This window comes from Mus musculus, chromosome 9 (genome assembly GCF_000001635.26).
Source record: "Mus musculus strain C57BL/6J chromosome 9, GRCm38.p6 C57BL/6J".
NCBI classification, from domain to species: domain Eukaryota; kingdom Metazoa; phylum Chordata; class Mammalia; order Rodentia; family Muridae; genus Mus; species Mus musculus.
The window spans coordinates 82,865,570-82,886,996 of NC_000075.6; the positions used below are offsets into that span (position 1 = coordinate 82,865,570).

The 21,427-nt window shown below is 35.4% G+C and overlaps 1 protein-coding gene across 8 annotated transcripts in view; it reads right to left on the reverse strand.

The window, feature by feature from the left end:
• Positions 1-589: 589 nt before the first annotated feature.
• The window catches only part of Phip (pleckstrin homology domain interacting protein), a 115,510-nt gene continuing 94,672 nt past the window's right edge, over positions 590-21,427 (reverse strand). For all 8 annotated transcript variants that reach the window (XM_006511564.4, XM_030244740.1, XM_030244738.1 and 5 more), the window contains 10 exons: positions 21,053-21,173; positions 19,264-19,389; positions 16,101-16,170; positions 15,752-15,802; positions 14,543-14,692; positions 11,621-11,773; positions 11,157-11,320; positions 10,440-10,699; positions 9,721-9,918; positions 590-6,292 (listed from right to left, as the gene is read on the reverse strand). In XM_006511564.4, coding sequence (XP_006511627.1) covers positions 5,655-6,292; positions 9,721-9,918; positions 10,440-10,699; positions 11,157-11,320; positions 11,621-11,773; positions 14,543-14,692; positions 15,752-15,802; positions 16,101-16,170; positions 19,264-19,389; positions 21,053-21,173 — 1,931 coding nt within the window. In that variant the 3' untranslated portion in view covers positions 590-5,654. The remainder of the gene's footprint in view (positions 6,293-9,720; positions 9,919-10,439; positions 10,700-11,156; positions 11,321-11,620; positions 11,774-14,542; positions 14,693-15,751; positions 15,803-16,100; positions 16,171-19,263; positions 19,390-21,052; positions 21,174-21,427) is intronic.

A 21,427-nucleotide genomic window follows, 5' to 3' on the forward strand; every position in this document is an offset into this window, starting at 1 on the left:
CAGTTCAAAGTAATAGTTTGGAACTGATTTTTCTTAGCTGATTTTGTTTTAAATATTAGATATATTTTAGAAAATATACCTGAAAAACATTTCTTGTTTCAACTCAGAAGTTTACCACAAAATAATTTAAATGCAATTTCTTATGGAGAATAAATAGAAACGTGAATTATCATCCTGTTTAAACTTAACTTTAAAGTCTTACATATAATTCTAATATTCTTCATCCTAAAATTGTAGATTCTTAAGAGTTCATAAATATAAATGCCAACCTAAACAGGTCTGTAGGAAAATAATGAAAAAGTTGTTTTCTTTGTTGTTGTTGCTTTAATTGCTGCTGTTGAGACAGTCACATAAAATCAAGACTGTCATTGAACCCTTGATCATTTGGGATTGAAACATGCACCACCATGCCAAGCTATAAAACAGCATTCTTGCAGATCTGTATGAAAGCCTTAACAAAGCTTTAGCTTTAAGTAAATAGTTATGTACAATGTTTTTTGACATGTGGCCCTCATAAAACTATCATAAACTTATCAGCAGTGCAGTAACTTATATATAAACCAATAACTCTGTTCTAAGTAGACACACAGAAAGGCAAAGGCATCTTTATTTTTTAACCTTCAGTCACTCTGGAATTACATTAGGTGATTGAAATCTTTGATAATGATTTTAACATTTCACAAATAGACAGAAAAGTGGAACCTCTAACAAACCAGAATTTACATAATGGCTTCTATTTCACAATTGCTTTGGTAAGCTGCCTACTGAGTACGTACCAAGTGCTTTATGCTGTCCAAAACTAATCAAAATAAACAGAAAAGCAAAGAAATCATGAGGCTCTACAAAATGGCTTAGAAAAACAAGTTTTCTATTTATTTAAAAATAAGTTTATAGTTACTACATTGCAGGGACAGGAATTCTTACACATACATTCTAGTTTGTATAAAAGGATTCCAAGAATTATGCATCAAAACTAACATAGAAAGTGTCCACGGAACAGTAAAGAAGGTCCGATCAGTATGTACAAAAGAAAGAGCCTGCTACCGTGGAGCAAGGCTGCCACTTATGACACGGTGCTCCAGGTCTAGAAGAAATAAAACAACATCCGTAAAGCTAAATAATTTTAAAAACTCTGTCACTTATTACATACAACAGATCTGCTTGTGTTTAACATTGCTTTCTGTACAAAATAAACATAATTTTAATTTGAAATGTGTCAGTTACAACATTAACCCTTTAGGTCAGTTGCTTTTTAAAATTGAGCTATATTTAGACCTCTAAATATCCCATGGTGGGATTAAGTAGTTTTCTTAATAACTTTTTAAGACCTGTCTCTTCTTGCTGTTTCAATATGGTCTAAAAATGTAACATTGTATCTTACTTTTAAATTTATTGTTGTGATAAACCAACACACACATCCTTGAAAGTAATCAGCATGTGTATCTGCATGTAAGTGCATGTACTATAATACAATCCTGAACCTATCTTCTTAGTTCTTTAAATGTAGAAACTCATCCATATACTACTATGTATTTGGTTTGTGCCATATAAGGTTAATTTCCTGATTTTTTTTATCTGCATTAAAAAAGTATTTCAAAACAGAGCTATTGAAACTAAAAAATATATTTATAGCTCAGATAATCTACTCACTGTACTTGTGTGGGTTGATCTCCAGAGCGCTCAAAGTGGTACTTACAGTCTTCTGACTCAATTAGACCTCCTCCTGGAGTACTGTACATAGTTGAGAATGTCTTTTCATTTGGATCATTTTGATAATTATAATTAAAAACAAAATAGTTTCTTAGTAGATGCATTAATTTTAGTTGAAGTCATCTAAAAATCATTTTTTTGGATGGAAACAAAAGGTGTACTTTTCCCAATTTTTAACCTAAGACAACTTACTGCCTAATTAAGCTACTACTGTTAGCAGTATCTTCTGGATAATATGGGGCTAATGCATTCTAAATAAAAGCAATCTCCACCCTATTCACTTTTAAAATACTGTACACCTCCTGCATATAGGATGAACATTGGTAATAGCCCTTTAGTAACTCAAGTATCTTGGTCCTTTCAACCTACTCAAAAATAAACTTCACGCAAACAAAATATTAAAATCAGTTTGTTTTCTTAGATAGAAAGCTTGAAACCACATACTTTTAACTTACATTGGAGAGAAGCTTATAGATAGCTATGATGATACAAAATGGAATGTCAAAATAAAACACTGTCAACTGAAACTAACTGTGTGAACGCTGCTAACATCATGCAGGGCTGAACTTTATCTCAATAACCCTTGAAGGTTCCAGTTAGTCTACTACACTACAGCCAAGAGGCAGTTCTGTTAATGATTATGTATGAGAATGTTTGCTGTTCACTGTCCTACGTAAGTCATTTTCAAGTGAAACTGCTTCCAGTCAATCAATCATGTATCTCCGATGTGGCCTAACTATCTGACAAATGTTCCATAGCTATCTAATTAGAGTATGACAATTCTTTAGTAACCCACCAACCTTTAGTTGTAGTGAAACACTGCAAAACAACAATGGAAATAAGGCCCTTAATTATCTGTTTATGCAGAAGACAAAGACCTCTCTAGAGAGACTGTGAGGGGTGAGACCTTTGGATGCTACATCTCTACTTCCAAAGGCTGGGAGACTGCAATTAGACTGAGTCTTTAAACTACTCCTGTGACAACACTGAAACTTCTACTAAACTTGGGCTTCGTGAAGTCAGGATAGTATAACAATATGGTTGAATATTAGAAATATAAACTGAGGCTTTTTGGTATTGCTGCTTTTATAGCCCTAGTCTTGAACTTGGTTTGCCATTAAAGGTTAACTTTGAACTCTTGGATGTTCCTGTCTCCATGTCCCAAATGCTGGGATTATAGGCATGGACCACTCAACTCAGCCTGAAAACTGGTATCTATGTTCCATGTACATAATAAATTTCCTTTCTGATAAACGAGATGTTTCTTACTGCATACCTAAGTGAGCGCTAACAACTCCTTCTGACGTACAAACAGTACATACAGGATGTTACTGTTGCAAAGAGGAGACTTTTCCAAGCAGTAAAACAAACCAAAACATGATGATTTAAAGTTCATAATTTATCTTCTGCAATGTACAGAAGCTAAATTATAAAAATATAACATCTGTAACTGGTATTAATATATCTTAAGTTTTCAGTTACAAATAATGCAATCCAAGTCATTTTACTTTACTAAGAAACCATTGTCTAAAAATGTCCAAATACGGTCATGAATACACAGTGTCTTTAACACAGAAATGTTCTATTTCCTTGTTATAAGAGAGATGGAGATCACTGCTCAGAGGTTGGAACTCTCTGTGCCCCATTCTAGAGGTCCTCCACACTAAGACTGTGCGCACTTCCTTATATTGAACACACCTTATAACTACATTTATTTATAAAAATGGATTTTAGTCTAATTTTCTACTACAATGCAGATAACATCAGGAAATTACATTTCTCAAATAGATTCCCTTCAAAAGTAACTAATTACTTTAATGACTTAAATTTCCAATGTACACACTATCATTTTCAGTAATGGTGAAATCGACTCATTTTTCTATAACATCATCCGTTTCTGCATTATGAAGAGTAACTACTTAATTTTAATTATATAGTTCAATATATTTGTTAGAAAAAAATAAATGTACAAAAAACCTAAAAATTTTGAAATTATTTTTTAACTGTAAAATCACAGCAATCCAGTCAAGGTCTGGAAAATGGTTCACTTAGTTTCACTGGAGGGTTTCTGTACAAATTTCATTATAAATGATCTAAAAAGCCCAAATGCATTACTTTTCATTCTTCTTCAAGACTGACAGTTAACATTTATCCGTATTGGAAACAAGGAAACAATTATAATCTAATTACATATTTTGCCAAGGTTCAATTAAAGACTTTATTCTCTACATCAGGGTCATGCTGATATATATTTTCCCCATCCTTCCTTTTTAAAAATGTAGTATCTGAAAGATTTGGTTACATCTTTGTACCATATCAGTTCTCAGAAAATACTACATTCTTAAAACTTACCAAAAAAAAAAAAGTAATTTTAAACAATAGAAATGGCATTTATGTTGGTTTTCAAGATATAAAATAACTAATGTACCATAAACAAATAAATAACTGCTTTCCTTTTCCCACAGCAGTACATATAGAAATACATTCCCCTAAGTCATATAGTTATCATTTACAATAGACAACTTAATTTTACTAATGATGCAAAAAATAATAGAATACAAGGCACAATCATTAAATGAGAGATTCTCTTTAGAGTGTATATTGAGATACCAGCTTGATAAGGATACCGTAAAAAGTGCAGAAAAAACACAATGTGCAATGAGACCACTGTATAAAACATGATTGCATAAAAAGTGATTTGGCCTATTTTTAACTTTTAATAATTGAAAATAACCAATCTTTTCCTTAAAATTAAACTATAAAGTATGACATTTTAAAATTATTTTTATTCTACTACTATCTAAAAAATCCTGAAAAAAGAATTTATACCTGGGTAATAGTACTTAAGAATGCGTTTGTATATATATATTCAATCACACCCATTTATCAATATACACACACACACAGACATGGTTCTTTTTAAGTCATTTTAGCCTACTGGATATGTCTGAAGTTTAAAAATGACATTAATCCAGATCAAGTAAACATCAAATTCCATACATGTTTCCTGTATTGTCCTTGAATCCTTTAACCACTTAAACATTTTCTCTAAGATATCTCTGTCAAAGGACCCACCAGTGCATTATTTTCCTACATTTAGTACCAAAAAAAAGATATAACTCAGCATAATTTTGTAATAACTTGCTCTTTAGAATATATAGCTTTTCCAGTACTGAAAAGTGTATGCTGTCCTGACAGTCAAAAACAGGCTTTCCACTGCACTGATTCTCAGTCTTTGGCACAATAAACAGAGATAGAGTGACTGATATAAGAATCAAGGTCTGAAAAATTAGACAGTCAAATGTTTTCCAATGTGGATATGTTTCCTTTGCATCAATACATTTTTCTCCTAAGTTTGGCAGAAATGGAGTAAAACAAAAGCTTCCTCTAGATATTCTGTAATTGAACACCTACAGTTCACAACACTTTTCAGGATAACAAATGGTGGGAACTGGAAAGTTATCTTTAGAGGAAGCCATTCTTAATGTACTGCTACTCTTTGTAACATCTCTCTTCCTAGGGCATGCCTTCTGCTATCAGTAAAAATGTACCTCACTTGGTCAAAAATAACTCAATTTAAGAGGAAACATACTTTATCTCTAGGAATACTATGTTTCTTAATAGTGTAGCAGAGCTGTCTCTTCCATAAATAAACCAGAATTTATAACAGGTCCTCAATTTCAAACAGCAAATGAAATGAATGTGGAACCGAATAACCTACCTAAGGGCAATAAATAGCAAACATTTGAAATATATATGTATATAGATTTTTTTCATTCAAAGATGTAAATTATCTTCTAAATGTGTTTTTGTCCATTTTCCCAAGTCAAATTGTAACATTCCCTAATCCGTCATAGCAGCAAGGAAGCAGAGACCTTAGTTCTACTTACTCCTTAACTGTACCTGCGTTACAGATTTTTTAAAATGCAATATTTTGCTTCAAGTTACCAACCAATTAAATTAGCCTTTGCTTTTTCAGTCAACTTTCGGACTCGTCCTCTACTAGAAGTTCCAAATGTCAAGGAGGTGTCCTCGAACAACAGCTGTCTCTGTTCTTCCTCCGAGTCATCCTCATTATAGAAAGCTGTCCTTCGACCCTGATTTCTAGTTCTCATGTGAGGCTCAGAGCCTTTGAGTTCTTCAAACTCCTCTTCCTCATCTATAGGATCATCTGTTTTTTTCCGGTTACTTCTCCTTAACACTTTAACATTTGTAGGAACTATGAGTTCTGAATCTAGGTTGTGAGTTTTCATCTTCCTTTTGGGTTTTCTGCCTCCACGACTCTTTTTCTGTAACAAATCCTCCTTGACAGCATTAGTTTCAGAAAGGAAGTTGCATGTTGAAGAAGGAAGCACGTCAGCCCTGATGGGATGCATGTTATTTTGCTCAGAGTTTTCCTGCTTTGCACACTGCAGATTCTTGGGCTTTCTACCTCTTTTCTTGTGTGTCACTTCACCACTGCTGGTGTTAACTTCTACCTTGGGCTTCCTCCCAGGTCCTCTCTTCACGAGTTTTGATGGTTGTCCTCCATGGCCATTTACTTGAATGGTTCCTGGTATAAGAACATTGTTCTTACACTCTCCTGGAAAAGAAAAACAGTACACTTAATATATAACGGGCTTTTTGTTATTGTCTAGTCCTCCAACTAGTTGGTAACGGGACTAGCATACTTCTATGTAATGACAGAGTAATAGAAAGAAATTTGACAAATTTCTGCGATTACCTAAACATTTTTTATTTTCAAAATTATTTGCTGATTGACTTATTTGTTAGGTGTTCACGTGGATGAGGAGGAGGGAGCTCTCTCCTAGCCTAACACGGGTTCTTAGGATAGGAATGAGGTTGCCGGAAGGATAGGCACAGTTACCTGCTCACCTATCTTATTGTCCCCTGGGGAAAAATTCTTAAGACAGAAAGAGACATACAAGAATAGAAGACCTAAGTTAATGCTGTCATTGATAGCAAAAAGTACAAATTCCATTATCTACACCCTTATTACACATTCTAACATGTTAGGAGTTTCGTTTGGATCACATGAAATGATTGTATCCATTTACAGTTTATTACATCAAAGTACTACTTTACTGTTTAAATCACTAAACACAGGGTGTTTCGGTATCACTACTTTTAAGGAGTTAAGTCATGTTTGAAAAATAGTCTTATTATACAAAGTTTATAACTTTAATTTGGCCATCTCAATAAATAATAAGCACATTGTTATCTCTTGCTTTCAGTCATTTGATCAGTGAGAAGATTCAGAAAGTATGTACAGATTCAGAAAGAATATACAAATTTTAGCTTTTCTTCCATCTATGAATGTGACAGTAACTTCTATATAAAAGGAGAGAGTCTAGAGCCTAAAATAAATCTCCTGGACATGCAAAGTATCTTCCTTCTTAATCCCCTACCCAATATAATTAGGACCATTATTTGCTGCAGTAATTTACATCCGTTACTCTCCATCAAAACTGCCATAGCTTTGACATGCCTTACCTAGTCTTATCTACAAACTGTAAGTAATAATTATTCAACTGATATGTTTAAAGCTAGAGGACCCAGAATGATATTTAAAAGTTCTGAAAACCCAAAACTGTCAATTTATATAATAGTGTGTAGTAAATCTAATAATGGAAATAAAAATCAGAACTTTCCAAGAGAAAAACATAAAAGGAATTTAAGAACGCTAAGCCAGCACTATGGATAATAGAAAGACTATGTAAAAATGAAGAGAAGGATTAACACATTCAAGGAGCCGTAGAAGATAAGTAAACGCTAGGACAATTTATCAAAAAAGTCCAAGAAAACACCAAAAACAAAGAAACAATGAAGTGATAAGAATACAGACAAAATTGTGAATAACTCTGAATATCAACAGCCACAACTTCCCATTTTAAAAAAAATAGACTATCAGACTGGGTTACAAAATGGTTTCGTTTTAGTGCAAATAGATAGAGAAAGGTGTTCTGGGCAAGTATAATTAGGAAACAGTACTTAGTATTCTAATATCTGACAACATGCAGTTCAAAGTAAAACTATTCAGAAAAGGAAAGGAAAAAAAAAACAAAACCCAGCGGGAAACAGAATCCCAGTCACATTAAAAGGAGAGGTGGGAGAATCCTTGGAATTAAATGTGTAAGGAGAGATAGGACTGAGGAGAGGTTGGAGGTAGGTTAGTCCAAACTAATAAATCTATGAAAAACAAACAAACAAACAAACAAACAAACAAAATACCACTATTTTGTAAGCCAACTTTAAGATCTTATTTTTAAAAGAAGAATTTGAATATAAGAACCCTGAACGGGTAGCTACTACCCAGAAGATGTGGGTTATTAAAAACAAAAAAACAAAAACAAACAAACAAACAAAAAACCCCTCATTGTTGGGTTCAGAATACATCTTTCTGAGTTACTGGTAAGGGACGCCCAGGAAGTACCCCACACAACACAAGCTTTTTCCCAATGGTTCTGATTGACTATCATAACTAGATGACAAGGCCCTATTAATGAAACCATTCCTCGCTTTGGGTACAGAAGTCTCAGTGGATTCCCCAGACCCTCTACCTGCAGCCTATTCTTATACAATGCAGAAGGTACACTGCAGCCTGCAGGAGAAGAAAACAACTGTCTTATCCAGAGCTGGAGCCTATATGCACACACCAACTGTCAGGCAACACGTGTCCCCTGGTGCAATAGTGGCACGTTGTTTATGGGTAACCTACCTTGAGGCCTGCTTCAAAGGAGGAATTCCATGCTTGCTACTGTAAACCTAGTCAAAAAGCCCATGGTTTAGGTAGACTATATACCCTAGATAAACAGGCTGTTGGTGTTTGCTAAAGGGTCATATGTCAGATTGTGGATGAATTTAATCCAGCAGCATGGCTGTTCTCAACAAATCCAAACCCCATCTAGTCTGTATGACCCAAATGGAATAGAGACATGCCCCTTAGTACACACCCTTAATTCCTCTGGCTGGAATCCTTTAGTACATACCTTTAATCCCAAACAATGATATCTAATTGAGGGGAAGACAAAGTGATGGATCAGAGAAAGACTTGACAGAATTGGTCAGATATACCCAACTCTAGGGAGAAAAGCCGTTTTAGAGCAGGTAGGTAGGGACAGGGAGTCGGTTCAGTTAAGTGGAGTGGAGCTCGGGGAGGTAGTTGGGAGTGAGTGCAGAAAGTATAGTGCGGTGCAGCTGAGTTCATCTGTTAGTTTATGCAGGTCAGCAGAGGCCACTGAAGCCAGAGAATAAGTAGCCAGAGGATTAGAACACATTGCTAGAGTTAGGGTGAGGCCAAGCAGAGCAATTCAGGAGAAGCTGAGAGAAGCCAGATTGAATCAGTCAGCATGGAGAGGAGTTTAAGCCAGAGAGCTGAGTTGACCAGCCAGCCAGAGTTCAGAAAGAACTAGAAAGGGTGATCTTATTCAGCAGTATGCCTCAGAGATGGCAATTCCATAAGACAGATAATAGTGACTTGTACAGTATGCTCATGATATATGTGCAAGTGCCTTGGTCAGAGAACAATTCTGCAGAGTCACTTTTCTCCTGTCAGCTCAGGGGTTCCACCTAAGGTTCAAAGGCCCATGTGTAATCACGTCTATCAGCTGAACCACCTCAATACCCAGCTTCATCCCAACTGTACAAGGAGGCACTAACATACAGGTGTCTTGATCCCACCAATAGTCAGATATTGGCCTCCAGTTCTGAGCAATTTCTTCTGGCCAGCGCATTCAAGCATTACTAAATTTATTGTATTACATACTACAACTCTTAAATTGACACCCCCAAAAGGAAAAAGGCCAGTTCCTATAAAAAAAAAAAACATTAACTGTAAGAATGACTTACTATATCTGAAAATATTACAAGTAACATTTTTTACTTTCACCTTTTTTGAGGCAGGGTATTCATTACAGAGGCTTGGCCTTAGACCCGTGATGTTGCGGTGTCCGTCTCTCCACTGAACAGTGGTGGCTACAGCACCCAGATGTCAGTAAGAAGTCAGCTTACCTTGCTCTATGACTGCGGCTGACTTTGGAAGTGGAGATGCTTTTGAAAACACAGAAGACTTCATTTTACGTTTGACAGGCTTTTCCTTTTCCATGTTTTCTTTTGCAGAATTATTCTTTGTAGCATGGCTGAATGTGAGCGGATCAGGGCTGGAAAGTGTGCTCAAGGCTTTGGAATGTCTCACAGAATTCTCTAGCACTAAAACAAAATGTACAAAGATGAGAAGCTGAGACTTGTTAGGCCAAGGATCGCTACGAACCCGGGCTGCTTCAGTTAGCCAAGAGAACAAAACCCGAGTGAGAGATACTTAAAGCTTCCTCACATCTCCTTCTACAGTGCTGGACTGCAGCCCAGGGCCTCGCTCACACTTGACAAGCCCAGGAATCAACCTTCTAGTAGAAGGCTACAAAAAAAAGGTTAACAAGCCCAGCCCAAATAGAAGCTTTCTTTTCAGTTCAGAATTATGAAGGCAACTCTGGTCAAATTGTTAGTACCAGGTTTAAAAGAATCTATTTCAGTTTCTTATTCTTGTAATCTATTAAAATATTCCTAAGCTGCAACTTTCTTGTTCTCACTTTATAACTCAATTTCTTCAAAGGAGGAAAAACAGTAAAGAAAACAAAACCAGTAGCTTCAGGTAACTGTCAAAACCAACGGAAAATCAAAAGCCCTTTTAACAAAAGAAAATGACACCTTGATGTATAATCTGTGGCTCTTACTTGCTTTTCCTGGCATGGCAGATGTATTAGTTTTTGAAACAAAAGCTTTTGTGGCTGATGATGTAGAGGGCTGCTCGGTGACAACTGGATCTACAGCTACACGGTTGCTCCTAGTTCGAACCACAGAACTGGATTCTGGTTTACCATTCATTTGCGCAGCATTATGTCTTGGTAGTACTGATCTTGTAGGTATGGAGAATGGAGAGGTAGATACTTCTGACTTTAGCTGGGGTTTTAAGATCCTTTTTTTCCTTTCAGGGCTGAAAATAAGATTATCACAGTGTTAATCATTCTTAACAATTCTCCAAATAGATGTTACAAGTTTTGAAATACTGCTGAATTCAACATTTGTACTATTATGAATTATGTTAAAACATGAGATTTGTAGTGGATTTCATATGGTTGTGAGCCTTTGAAAAGTGAATATTTAGTGAAGGATCATTGTCAATGCTACAGTTATATGACAGAAAGCATGATGCCATCACTAGCCTAGAAATGCTGGTTTACCGAATAGATTTAGCAGTTTGAATTTAAGCACTTACACTAGTAAAGCTCTAGTTTAAAAGATTAAAAATCCTCCACATCATAGGAACTGGCATGTCAAATATATCATTCTGCAATATAGGGAATAATAAAGGAAGCATTAAAAACCACCAAGCTCTCCCATTTAGATGACAAAGTTACAGACTGGTCAGTCACTGAAAGGGAACTAAGCACCTTGAGGCAGCACTGCTGGACAGGGAACTGCTCCTGTTTCGCTTCTTCCTCTTCTTGCTTATGGTGTTTCTTTTATGAAAACGAAGAGCAGATTTATAATCTGACAAAACTGAACTAATATGTTCTTCAAAGAAAGCAGACAGGCGTAAACTCATGCTGTAAATCTATGGAGAGAAAAAATATCCACAAAATGGGTTAAATATTCTTCAAAAGAAAATGCCTATTTAGTAAAAATTATAATTTAAATATTTTTCTAGTAAAGTTTTCTAGAATTTAAAAACTCGCATTGTTTTTCAAATTCTTCTGATGGAAAATAAACGACAGCATTTTCATACTAGAAAGCAACAGGCAACCATCAATTCCAACAACACAATAGTCTGTTAATTTTGCACCAAGTTTTATGTAAAAGCCTTTAGCGACTTGGCATGCTTGTAACAAAGTAAAACAAGCTGATGATGACATACCCTTGATCTCTTGCTTGGTGTGTATGCTTTAGAATTACTGAAAATGAGCCTGACATCTTTACATAACTCCATGGGTGACTCATAATTCCCAGCCTCTAAAGTCTCTCTAACAGTGGCAAAGTCCATTGGAGTGTCAATGATGTCTCTGTAGTCCTAGGAGAGAAGGAAACAGCTAGTGTTATTATTACTACCAAAGTATCACTTTATAGCACAGCAACTGACAGGATTTTATGACAAGTTACAGAACTATTAATTTCTAAAAACAAAACAGCAGTGAAAGCTTCAGCCTACTTATAATTATAAATCTAATGAATGTCAACTCATCCAAACACTATAAAGTAAAGAAATATAATCAATGTGGGGCTGGAGAGCTGGCTCAGTAGATAAGAACATTTGCTGCTCTTGTAGAGAAACTGTGCAAGCATCAGGTAAACCTGTGGCACACATACACACATGCAGACAAAACACCAAACATAAGACCAAAGTATTTCTAAAACTCCTCAAGACAGCTCACATCTATATAGAGCCTGAAGTCACAGTAATTTCATGTCGAAGAATTTAACAAATTAGGTATTTTGTAATAAACAATAATAATAAATATAAATAGATGTCAAAAGGCTTGTGTTCTGGAAATGAACTGGATAAAGATGGAACCTAACAGGTGGGAGAAGAGCTTCTGCTCACTCCAGGGTGAGACAAGTGAGGTCGCAGCACAGCCCGCACTGCACCTCTTCAGTAGCTCTGACGTTAGCTCTCCGTTATTTTACTCCTGTTTCCTTCTGCTCTTACTCTTCCTTTTCTATACTGAGAAGTGAATATACACTATTGATTTCAAGAGTTCTGACAAATGCAGCGTACACTACTTTTACATTTTCTTACCCTACTCTTAAGTCCAAATCACAAATGTTGGTACTCATTTTGAATTCATTGTTATTGAGGTCATTTTTTAAATTACCATAGACTTATTTGATCTACTGACTATGTACAAGTGTATTGCCCTGCCTGATTTGGAAGTACTGTATGCTAATAATCCAACACTTGTGTGGCAGATCAGCTTGATCTACCTTGGAGACCTTTGTGTTAACAATTTCTACTCTGATTCCATCATGGTTAGAAACACTTAATAACTTCAATAAATGTTAAGTTTTACTTTATTTTCGAATGTGCTGATTTTAGTCTTTAATTTTTCTAATCTTTTCATGTGCTACATAAAGAGACTTTAAAATTTCACTTTCTACAATACAATAGTATGAACTCAGATTCTAAGTCTACAAATAGTATATGCTTAAATGAGATGCCCATCTCACTAGAGCTAAGAATGGCATTTATTGTGGAATTATTCTAGATTTTTAATTAGAATGCAAATCTCCCTCAGTTGGCTAAGAGTGGGTTCTCAGTTCTAAATTCTTTCCTAACCATTACCCAAGGCCTCATTTATTTCTGCAAAAGGCTAATATTTATATTTCTATTAATTAAAACATTAAGGCTTAAACAATAAACAACTAGAACCACGAAGTAAATAGCAAAGCACTGTTTTAAAACGACAGAGAACTTATAGAAAATAAAGGGAGGCCTCGCTTCTGAAACTTTGAGTACTGTAGAGTACAAACTCAATTCTGGAATTCAGGCCAGGCAAATGTCTTATTGACCCAACTGACTCTGCTGTTAAAATTAAACGTCTGCCTTGCACATGTAATGAGTCTGTTTCTGGTTTTCAAAACTAAAAAAGGTTATCTATCAACAAGTCCATATTTACTTCAAATTATAATGCCTATACAAAAATCAAACAACAAAGAAGCTAGATAAAACTGTATTTAGGTTGTGATGCCATATAAACTTTACAATCTTGAATTCCTAACTGGAAGAGTTTTTTAAAAATCATTTCAACCTGGATTGAGACTTTTATGGCTGTATGCAGTTATAAATAGCTGATTATAGAGTCTCAACACTTTTAACCAGGCATTCCCTAAAGTTCATACACTGGAGTTATAGAAATATGTACAATAACTTTTTACAGTGAAACAATTTTTACAGTGTGGTTTACACACAATAAATTTTTACTTACTTATTTTTACATCCTGACCACAGCCACCTGTCCCCATCCTCCCTCTGTTTCTCTTCAGAAAAGTGCAGGCCTCCCATGGATATCAACCAGTATATATAAGAATTTTAACAGCTATTTCAATGTAGCAATTCTTTCATCATTACAAAGCTATTTATCATGTATTTTCACTTTATCACCATAACTCCATGAGAAAAATGGGTAAGATAATAGCTGTAAGCTCTCGGAACTAATATGGAGAAGTAGAGTTTCTGCCAATAATGTGTTTTGTCAGTTTTTAGTCAATTTGACACAAGAGAGTTATCTGGGAAGAGGTAAGTCAGTAAGAAATTGCTACCATTAAATTGGCACAGTCCCTACAGGGGATATTTTCTTGACTGATGAATGATGTGGAATGGCCCAGCCCTCTCTGGTGCCCCTGTGCAGGTCCTGGGTCGTGTACGTTAAGTACCCAAGCAAGCAGCAAGTACCATTCCTCCACTGTTGTTTCTTCAGTTCCTGCCTAAGCTTCCCTATATGATGGGCTCTAATCTCTAAAGAAACCCTTTTCCTCACCATGTTGCTTTTGGTTCATGGTGTTTATTACAGCAATAGAAAGGAAACTAGCATAGTTAAGTAAAAATTCTATCATACGAGAAAGCTAAGAGGCTTACTCTAGTTACAAAACAGATAAGAGAAAAGCTAGAAGCATAAGCCAGTTAGTTCTTAACAGGCATATTTTAAGCCTCTTTCCATTTTACCAGTTTCCAATGTAAGAGTTCTTTGTAACTGAATAGGTAATAAAAACATGAATGAACTAATGAGGAAATGAAGCACAGTAATAAAAACAGTTGTACAAAAGTAATCTTAGAAATACTTACTGGATATTCAAGAAGATCCACTGGCTGTCGAAAAGGTTCTGAGTCTTCACATTGAAATATGAGATTCAGTAATTCTTGACATTGTTTCTTCCATGCCTGAATATCGTAAGACTGAGCTCTGTTGCGTAACCTTCTTCTAGGTTGATGATCCTGAAATTAAAAAAAAAAACAAAACAAAACACCTAAGTAGCAACACAACCCATATTTGCCCATTCATTCATTCGATTCATTCATTGATTTACTTGTGGGCAAGGCATGCATGCTCACACCCATATGTGACACATCTGGTACCTTTGCTCAGGAGCCATCAACTTTGTTTTCATTTTAAAGTATTATTTTACATTCCTTTCTCTCTATGTAGCCCTGGCAGGACTAGAACTCACTACTTAGGCCAGTCTGGCTTAAGACTCATAGAAATCGGCCTCTCTCTGCTGCTGAGATTAAAGGGCATACATGCCCACAGATTGATTTTTATTTTCAATTACATGTACATGATGAGTGGGTGCAGGTGCCTACAAAGGTTAGAAGCATCAGAACATGCGCTGCAGTGGTTGTTAACTGTCCAACATGGAGTTGGGACCCAAACTGTATGTTCTAGTAACAGTGAAAACATCTTTGTTTATGGTATCTCACAGTGCCACTGGGCTCACTGGCTAGCAAGCCTCAAGGAACCTCCTGCCTTCGCTGCCCAGTACTGGGATGTCAGTTGAGCTGCTTTGTATGTAGGTGCTGGGGATTAAACTCAGGCCCCGAGGCCTGCAGAGGAAGCACTGTCCTCACAGAAGCACTACACCAGCCACAGTTTGTGCTTTTAGTACCGTCATACATCATGAGGCATAGCCTGAGCCTTCCTGACCTGAAAAGCTTGGCAGAAGTGGCTTATATTTGAAGCCTTTTTGTTTTGCAATATTTTCGTAAAATTTACTGGTTAAGGAATACTAAATCAAGATCCAAAAACCAAAATGAGACACATTTTGTGCATCAATGCTCAAAACTTAAAAGAGTTTTTGAGCACTCTGTCAGATTTTCAGATTAGAGATGTTCAACCCATATAAAATATGAATCTTCCTCAAAAAAATATTTATACATAAAAATTATTTGAACACTTAAGTTACTTTTAATATTACTAAGAGTAAATAAGCTTTTAGTACGCTTTAATACAACACAATACTTCGGTAAGCAAAAGCAGTCAAACCCAAATGCTGTTACCTTGCGCTTTCTGGTAGAAGTCCCTGGAACATCAGCATCTTTCTCTTCTTCCTTTGAGGCAATAAAACATCGAATTTATGAAACATCCTAGACCTTATCACTTGGTAGTTTTTCCTCTTACCCTTTAGAAAATGAATAATGCATTTGACTGGTTTAGTAAATTCTCCCCCCATTAAGATTTGTTTCAACCTCAAGTCAATTCTAAATATGACAGCAGCAGTTGACAATATAGTACTGGGAAAAGCAATGTTCTAACACTTTCATATGAAAACTACTACATGTAAATCTTACTTAGAACTCTATAATATGTAGTATTAATGTAGTAGTCACAGTGAACTAAGTTACATACCTCAGAGTCAGACAAAACTTTCTTCTTCATTGAGTTGTAAAGTGGAATTATGTTATAACAAGTCTGATCCCTAAGTAAAAGAAAATGTTGATGTTTGATTAGAGCTATGTGGTTTTTCTTTAAGAATTTGTTCCTAACATAAAAAACACATTATCCATATACATTTAATCCATGCCTTTTATGACTGATTTCAGTGTAGAAAATTCAATTCTCACTTTTGCTCACTTTACTTGGGTAAAAATATATTGTCTTCTAATTCCCGTCACTGTCTATATTAAGTGGAAGTACTCCATAAAGTATCTTTAGTCGTCTCCTTCTGACACCATCACCTACACTTCCTGTCTCTACTTAACTTCCACAACACACTCTCCTCTACGGTTTTCTCCCTTTTTCAACAACACACCACTTTTACAGTCATGGACAGCTCAGATTTTCACTACCCCTTTCTTTCGAAAACTCAATTAATTGTCTGCTCCTGTGAATTCTAACCTTATATTTATTTCTTAGTCCCTTCCCTTTTCTCATTTTCATAAGCTAAGCCCATTCTTGAACCATGGTAAGAGATATTTATGCTTTTTGTCTTGTCTTGAGATTTTATTAGAAGGTACTATATTGAAATAAATATTTTGAGGCACTGGTATGAAACAAACTGAGCATATGAAAATACTTTTAACATCTGTTTGCCTTTAGAACTTATATTTTAGGAAGCCTACTTCCTAAGAGTTAACGTGATGGCTCATTAACAATTGATCCTGTCCTTCCTCAGGACCAGTGCCGTTTCCAGAATGCATATCAGGTAGTTTACATCAGCTCCAGGGGACCTGATGCCTTTCTGAAGGGACAGACATTCGCATAAATATATCCAGACAGACAGACAGACAGACAGACAGACACACACATACACATACATCCCTACTTCATCAATTCATTCTTTAAACAAGACAAAACAAAACAAAACAAAAATTACAACTGACCTATGGAAGGAGAGGATGTGCACACATGCTATGGTGTGCATAACAGAGACAGAAGACAATCTGACCTTGTCACTTTTCCTTTTTCCCCTTGTGGGCGGGCATTTGAAACTGATCTCAGATCGTTAGGTTGGGGCGTAGGAAATCCTTACCTGCTAAGACATCTCACTGACCTCATCAGCTCTCTCCTCAGCATTTCTATCACCCCACATAAATCTATTCCGTATCCCCAAGACTTTCCTCTGACTTAGTTTCTTCTGAATTCATCAGCATCTACCTCATTTGTAAAAATAAGATTCTACTATGTACTAGATTATCCCCTATATTTATTATTTTTATAATTGTCTTATTAGCCCATGTTCATTAAATTATAACAACTTTTATCTATTTCATAAAACTCTACTACAAAGCTAAAGTATGATTTTATCACCAAGTACTTATTACATACTTTGTATGTATCTAATAGTTAAAATATTTGCTGCATAGTCAACTGAAAATTACAACCATCAAAATTTCAAACCTTTCATGTACTTCATGTTGTGATGACCTACAACCATGAAATTGTTTTGTTGCTACTTCATAACTTTAATTTGTTATGGTTGAGAACTGTAATGTAAATACTGAGAGTGACCTTCAAAGGACTCTAAACCCACAGATTAAGAACTATTGGTTTAAAAGCCTGAATATTTTTATTATAAAAATAAAATATACACTGTACTACCTCATTTTAAACAGAAGTAGGAAAGAAAAAGTCCCCAACATAAATCATGACATTAATAAACAATTTTTACAGCAAAAGTTGAATACTGCATCTGGCTTCAAGTTCTAAGGCCCAATGCACTCTTGGAGGCTACATACTAGCTGAGGAAAGGAGGAAACATGTTTTTGTCTTAAATGATAGTCAGCGTCCATACGCATTTCTGGGGCTGTTGAATTAGAGTGCAAAGTTTGTGAAGGAATTTCCTCCCTTTTGAGATGTCTCCTAAGGTGAACATGGTAGTTCAAATCTTAATCCAAATTTTTGGAGGCAAAGGCAGGCAGACCTATGAGGAGTTCAAGGCCAGCAGGTTAAGAGCAAGACCCAAAGCATTAAGAATGAAAGCACAGTGTCTCCTAATGTTGCCCAGACAGTTCTCAATCTTGGCTCAGCCTCCCAAATAGCTGGGATGACAACAACCTTGGAAATTCAAATTTAGTACCTTCCTGTACTGCCTAATATTTTGTTAATAAACTTGACAGAGTAAGTGTATGATGTTAAGATGGAAAAGTTCTCAAATCAAATGGCAGATTCCCTTTAATGTGCAACTTGGCTTTAGCCCACCTTCCAAAGCCTTAAATTTCCTCAACTGAAAACATCAGATAATAATCTCTGCCACCTGTTGCTTGGTCATTATGTGGGTCCCTCAAACATCTGGAGCAGGGGCTGTTCCTGAGTTTGTTTGCCTACCTGTAGATCCTGCACCCCTAAATGGACAGCCTTCTCTGGCCTCAGTGGGACGGGATGTACCTAATCCCACAGCAACATGATGTGTGGGGTACAAGAAACCTTCTTCTTCTAAGGGCAATGGGGGAGGGGGGAGGGACTTGCAACAGGGATCCTGGAAGGAGATGAAGGGCTGATACTGGGTTGTGAAGTGAATAAATTCAACTAAACAATAAATAAATAAATAAATAAATAAATAAATAAATAAATAAATAAATAAATGCCACTTGCCACTCCAGTTTCAGAAGATCTGATACCCTCTTCTGGCTTCTGTGGGTACTGCATGCATGAGGAGCATATACATCATGAAGGTAAAGGTAACATACATATGCAATGTACTTATGATTTTAAGACTATTTGAAGATGTGGTTTGTTTGTTGTTGTTTCCCCCCTGATCAGAGCCTTACTATATAAACTTAAGATAGTCTGGAACTCCATAGCTAGATCACTGTGGCCTTAAACTCACATCAATTCACTCTTTCTACCTCCCTAATGCTAGGCTGAAAGGCATGAGCTATTATGAAAGGCAAGACTTATATTTTTTTCTTTACACTAAGATTTTCCATTTTAAAAGAGGATCTATGCTGCTGGGACAACACCAACTATGTAAAAGATGACTATAGTTACATTTTAGCACTTCACACTTTAAATTAGTTAAGTCATGCCATTGCTGTAACTATTATACTAAAAGCGTGGATACATAACTCACTTTATAAAATGCAGGAGAAGATCAGTCACAAATTTAGCAGATTTCACAATTGGGCTTCCTGGCTCATTGAATGTTCGTGTATTATGTTCTATATATCGAACTTCCCACATTAGTGATGAAAAGCGCCTATTAAAAAAAAGAAATTTTATCTCATCTTTATAAGCATAGACAATTTAATATTATCACATCTGACATTTAAGTTTCATTCTTAAAACAATCATATTACTAACATCTTAAAAGCTTCTCTAAAATAATAAAACTTAGTTTTTTATTAAGAGAAAACTATATATTATGTAGAAAATGTCTGGAATAAGACACAACAGACTATCAAAGCTGCTGCTTTCTAGAAGGGGATTTCTATAGAACAGGGCAGACGAGAGACAGAGTTATAGGGGTTACTTTTTTTTCCCTGAAATTCGTGATCTCACTCCATCCTCTCATTTCCACACAAAAGGAAATAATTTTAATTATACTATTAGTAATTAACATGTAAAGATGAAAGGTAAACAACAGACTGTTTATAAAACAAAAAAGATAAAGAGAATCTGCAAGGAACCCAACTAGGAATTATTTCTGAACACTTGGCAATGCTAAAAAATTTTCTAGTATTTCACAATTTTATTTCTAAAAGCAAAGATAATCTGAAGACATTTTTTGAGAACACAATGCAATTGTATAACAGTTAATCTTACTGATTTGTGAACAAATATAATTCTACAGAATAAAAGCATGTAACTGTAGTTATGGAAAAACATAAATAGGAATTTTTATGCATTTCAAAATGCTGATTATAATAATTATGTGAAGTAAGGCATTGAATTTCCAGCAGACAAAACTTATAGTAGTTTAACCAAAGAATGAATGGTATTGGAAAACACAAATGATAATGCTACAACAAGCAAATCAAGGTGAATCCTATTGTACTCTGCTCTGATAGCTCTCAGCCATCAGGAGATGTATATGGCAGGCAGAAAGACTGGTCTAGCTCATGGATCAGGAACACTGCTGCTAAGAAGGCTCATGTGTGGTGTTTTCAGTGCTATATCGAAGGCTCTAATTCACAGTAGTGAAGAGAAGCAAAGCTACATTTTACACAGAAAAGCTCAGTACAGAGCATAAAAACCTTGAAATTTTAAAACTGATCGTAAAAGAAATTTTAATACAATTATTATATACATTAAATTACTGGCCTACTAAGCAACAGTCACTAAGAAAAATCAAAAATACAATTTCACTCTAAACTATGGCACAGGCTGGTGGTGGCTTTGAGGCCAGCTTGGTCTACATGGCAAGTTCCAGGACAGCTAAGGGTAGTAAGATCCATGTCAATCAAAAACAAAAACTAAAATCTCACTAGCAGTCAGAGTATGTTACCATGAAGAAGCAAATTAACCATAATAGCTTAAACAAAAACTATAAAACTTTTATGAATACTTTCTAATTCATAATTAGAAATATAATTTCATAAGCATTAAAAAATCTCAATAGACAAAATTAAGAAATTTATAGAAAATCTACTAAATATTCTAAAATATTATCTAGGAGTTTGATTTATAGAATGCCTATGAAAGAATAAAGAATTCATTCATAATCCATCAACACTGAAGGGAACTCTTGAGAAATGCAGAGTACATGGGCCTACTCCAACTCCATATTTTAACTTGACTCCTACGGATTCATGTCTATCCATGTATAGACAAAACTGAGAAACACCCATAGACTTTTAGTAACTTGATAAAAAAAAATTGTTAGTGTTCTTTTTTTAATGGCAACATCAAATGGTTCTAACCTGTAAAACCTGTTCTCCAGTCTTTGTTTAATTGTACTTAGATCCGTTGGATAGGCCACCACAGTGCAATACATGGGATAAGCTTGAAGGTCCACAGGGGCAACAAATGCAGACGCAATATCTAAAATAAATAAGGTTATAAATCTATTTTCTGTATTTTAAGATTCACTGGTACATTAGGATGAAGAAATTACAGATATATTATAAATTTATCAACACACAAAAAAAAATAGAGCAAAACCAAGAATGTAAGTTAAGATCATTGTATTTTTTTAAGCTACTTTAAACCTAAAATATTGATAAAGCTATTTAAGACAGTATTTCTAAGATGACTTTTACAGTTTCCATTTTATCAGACTTTGAGGCTGGGTATAC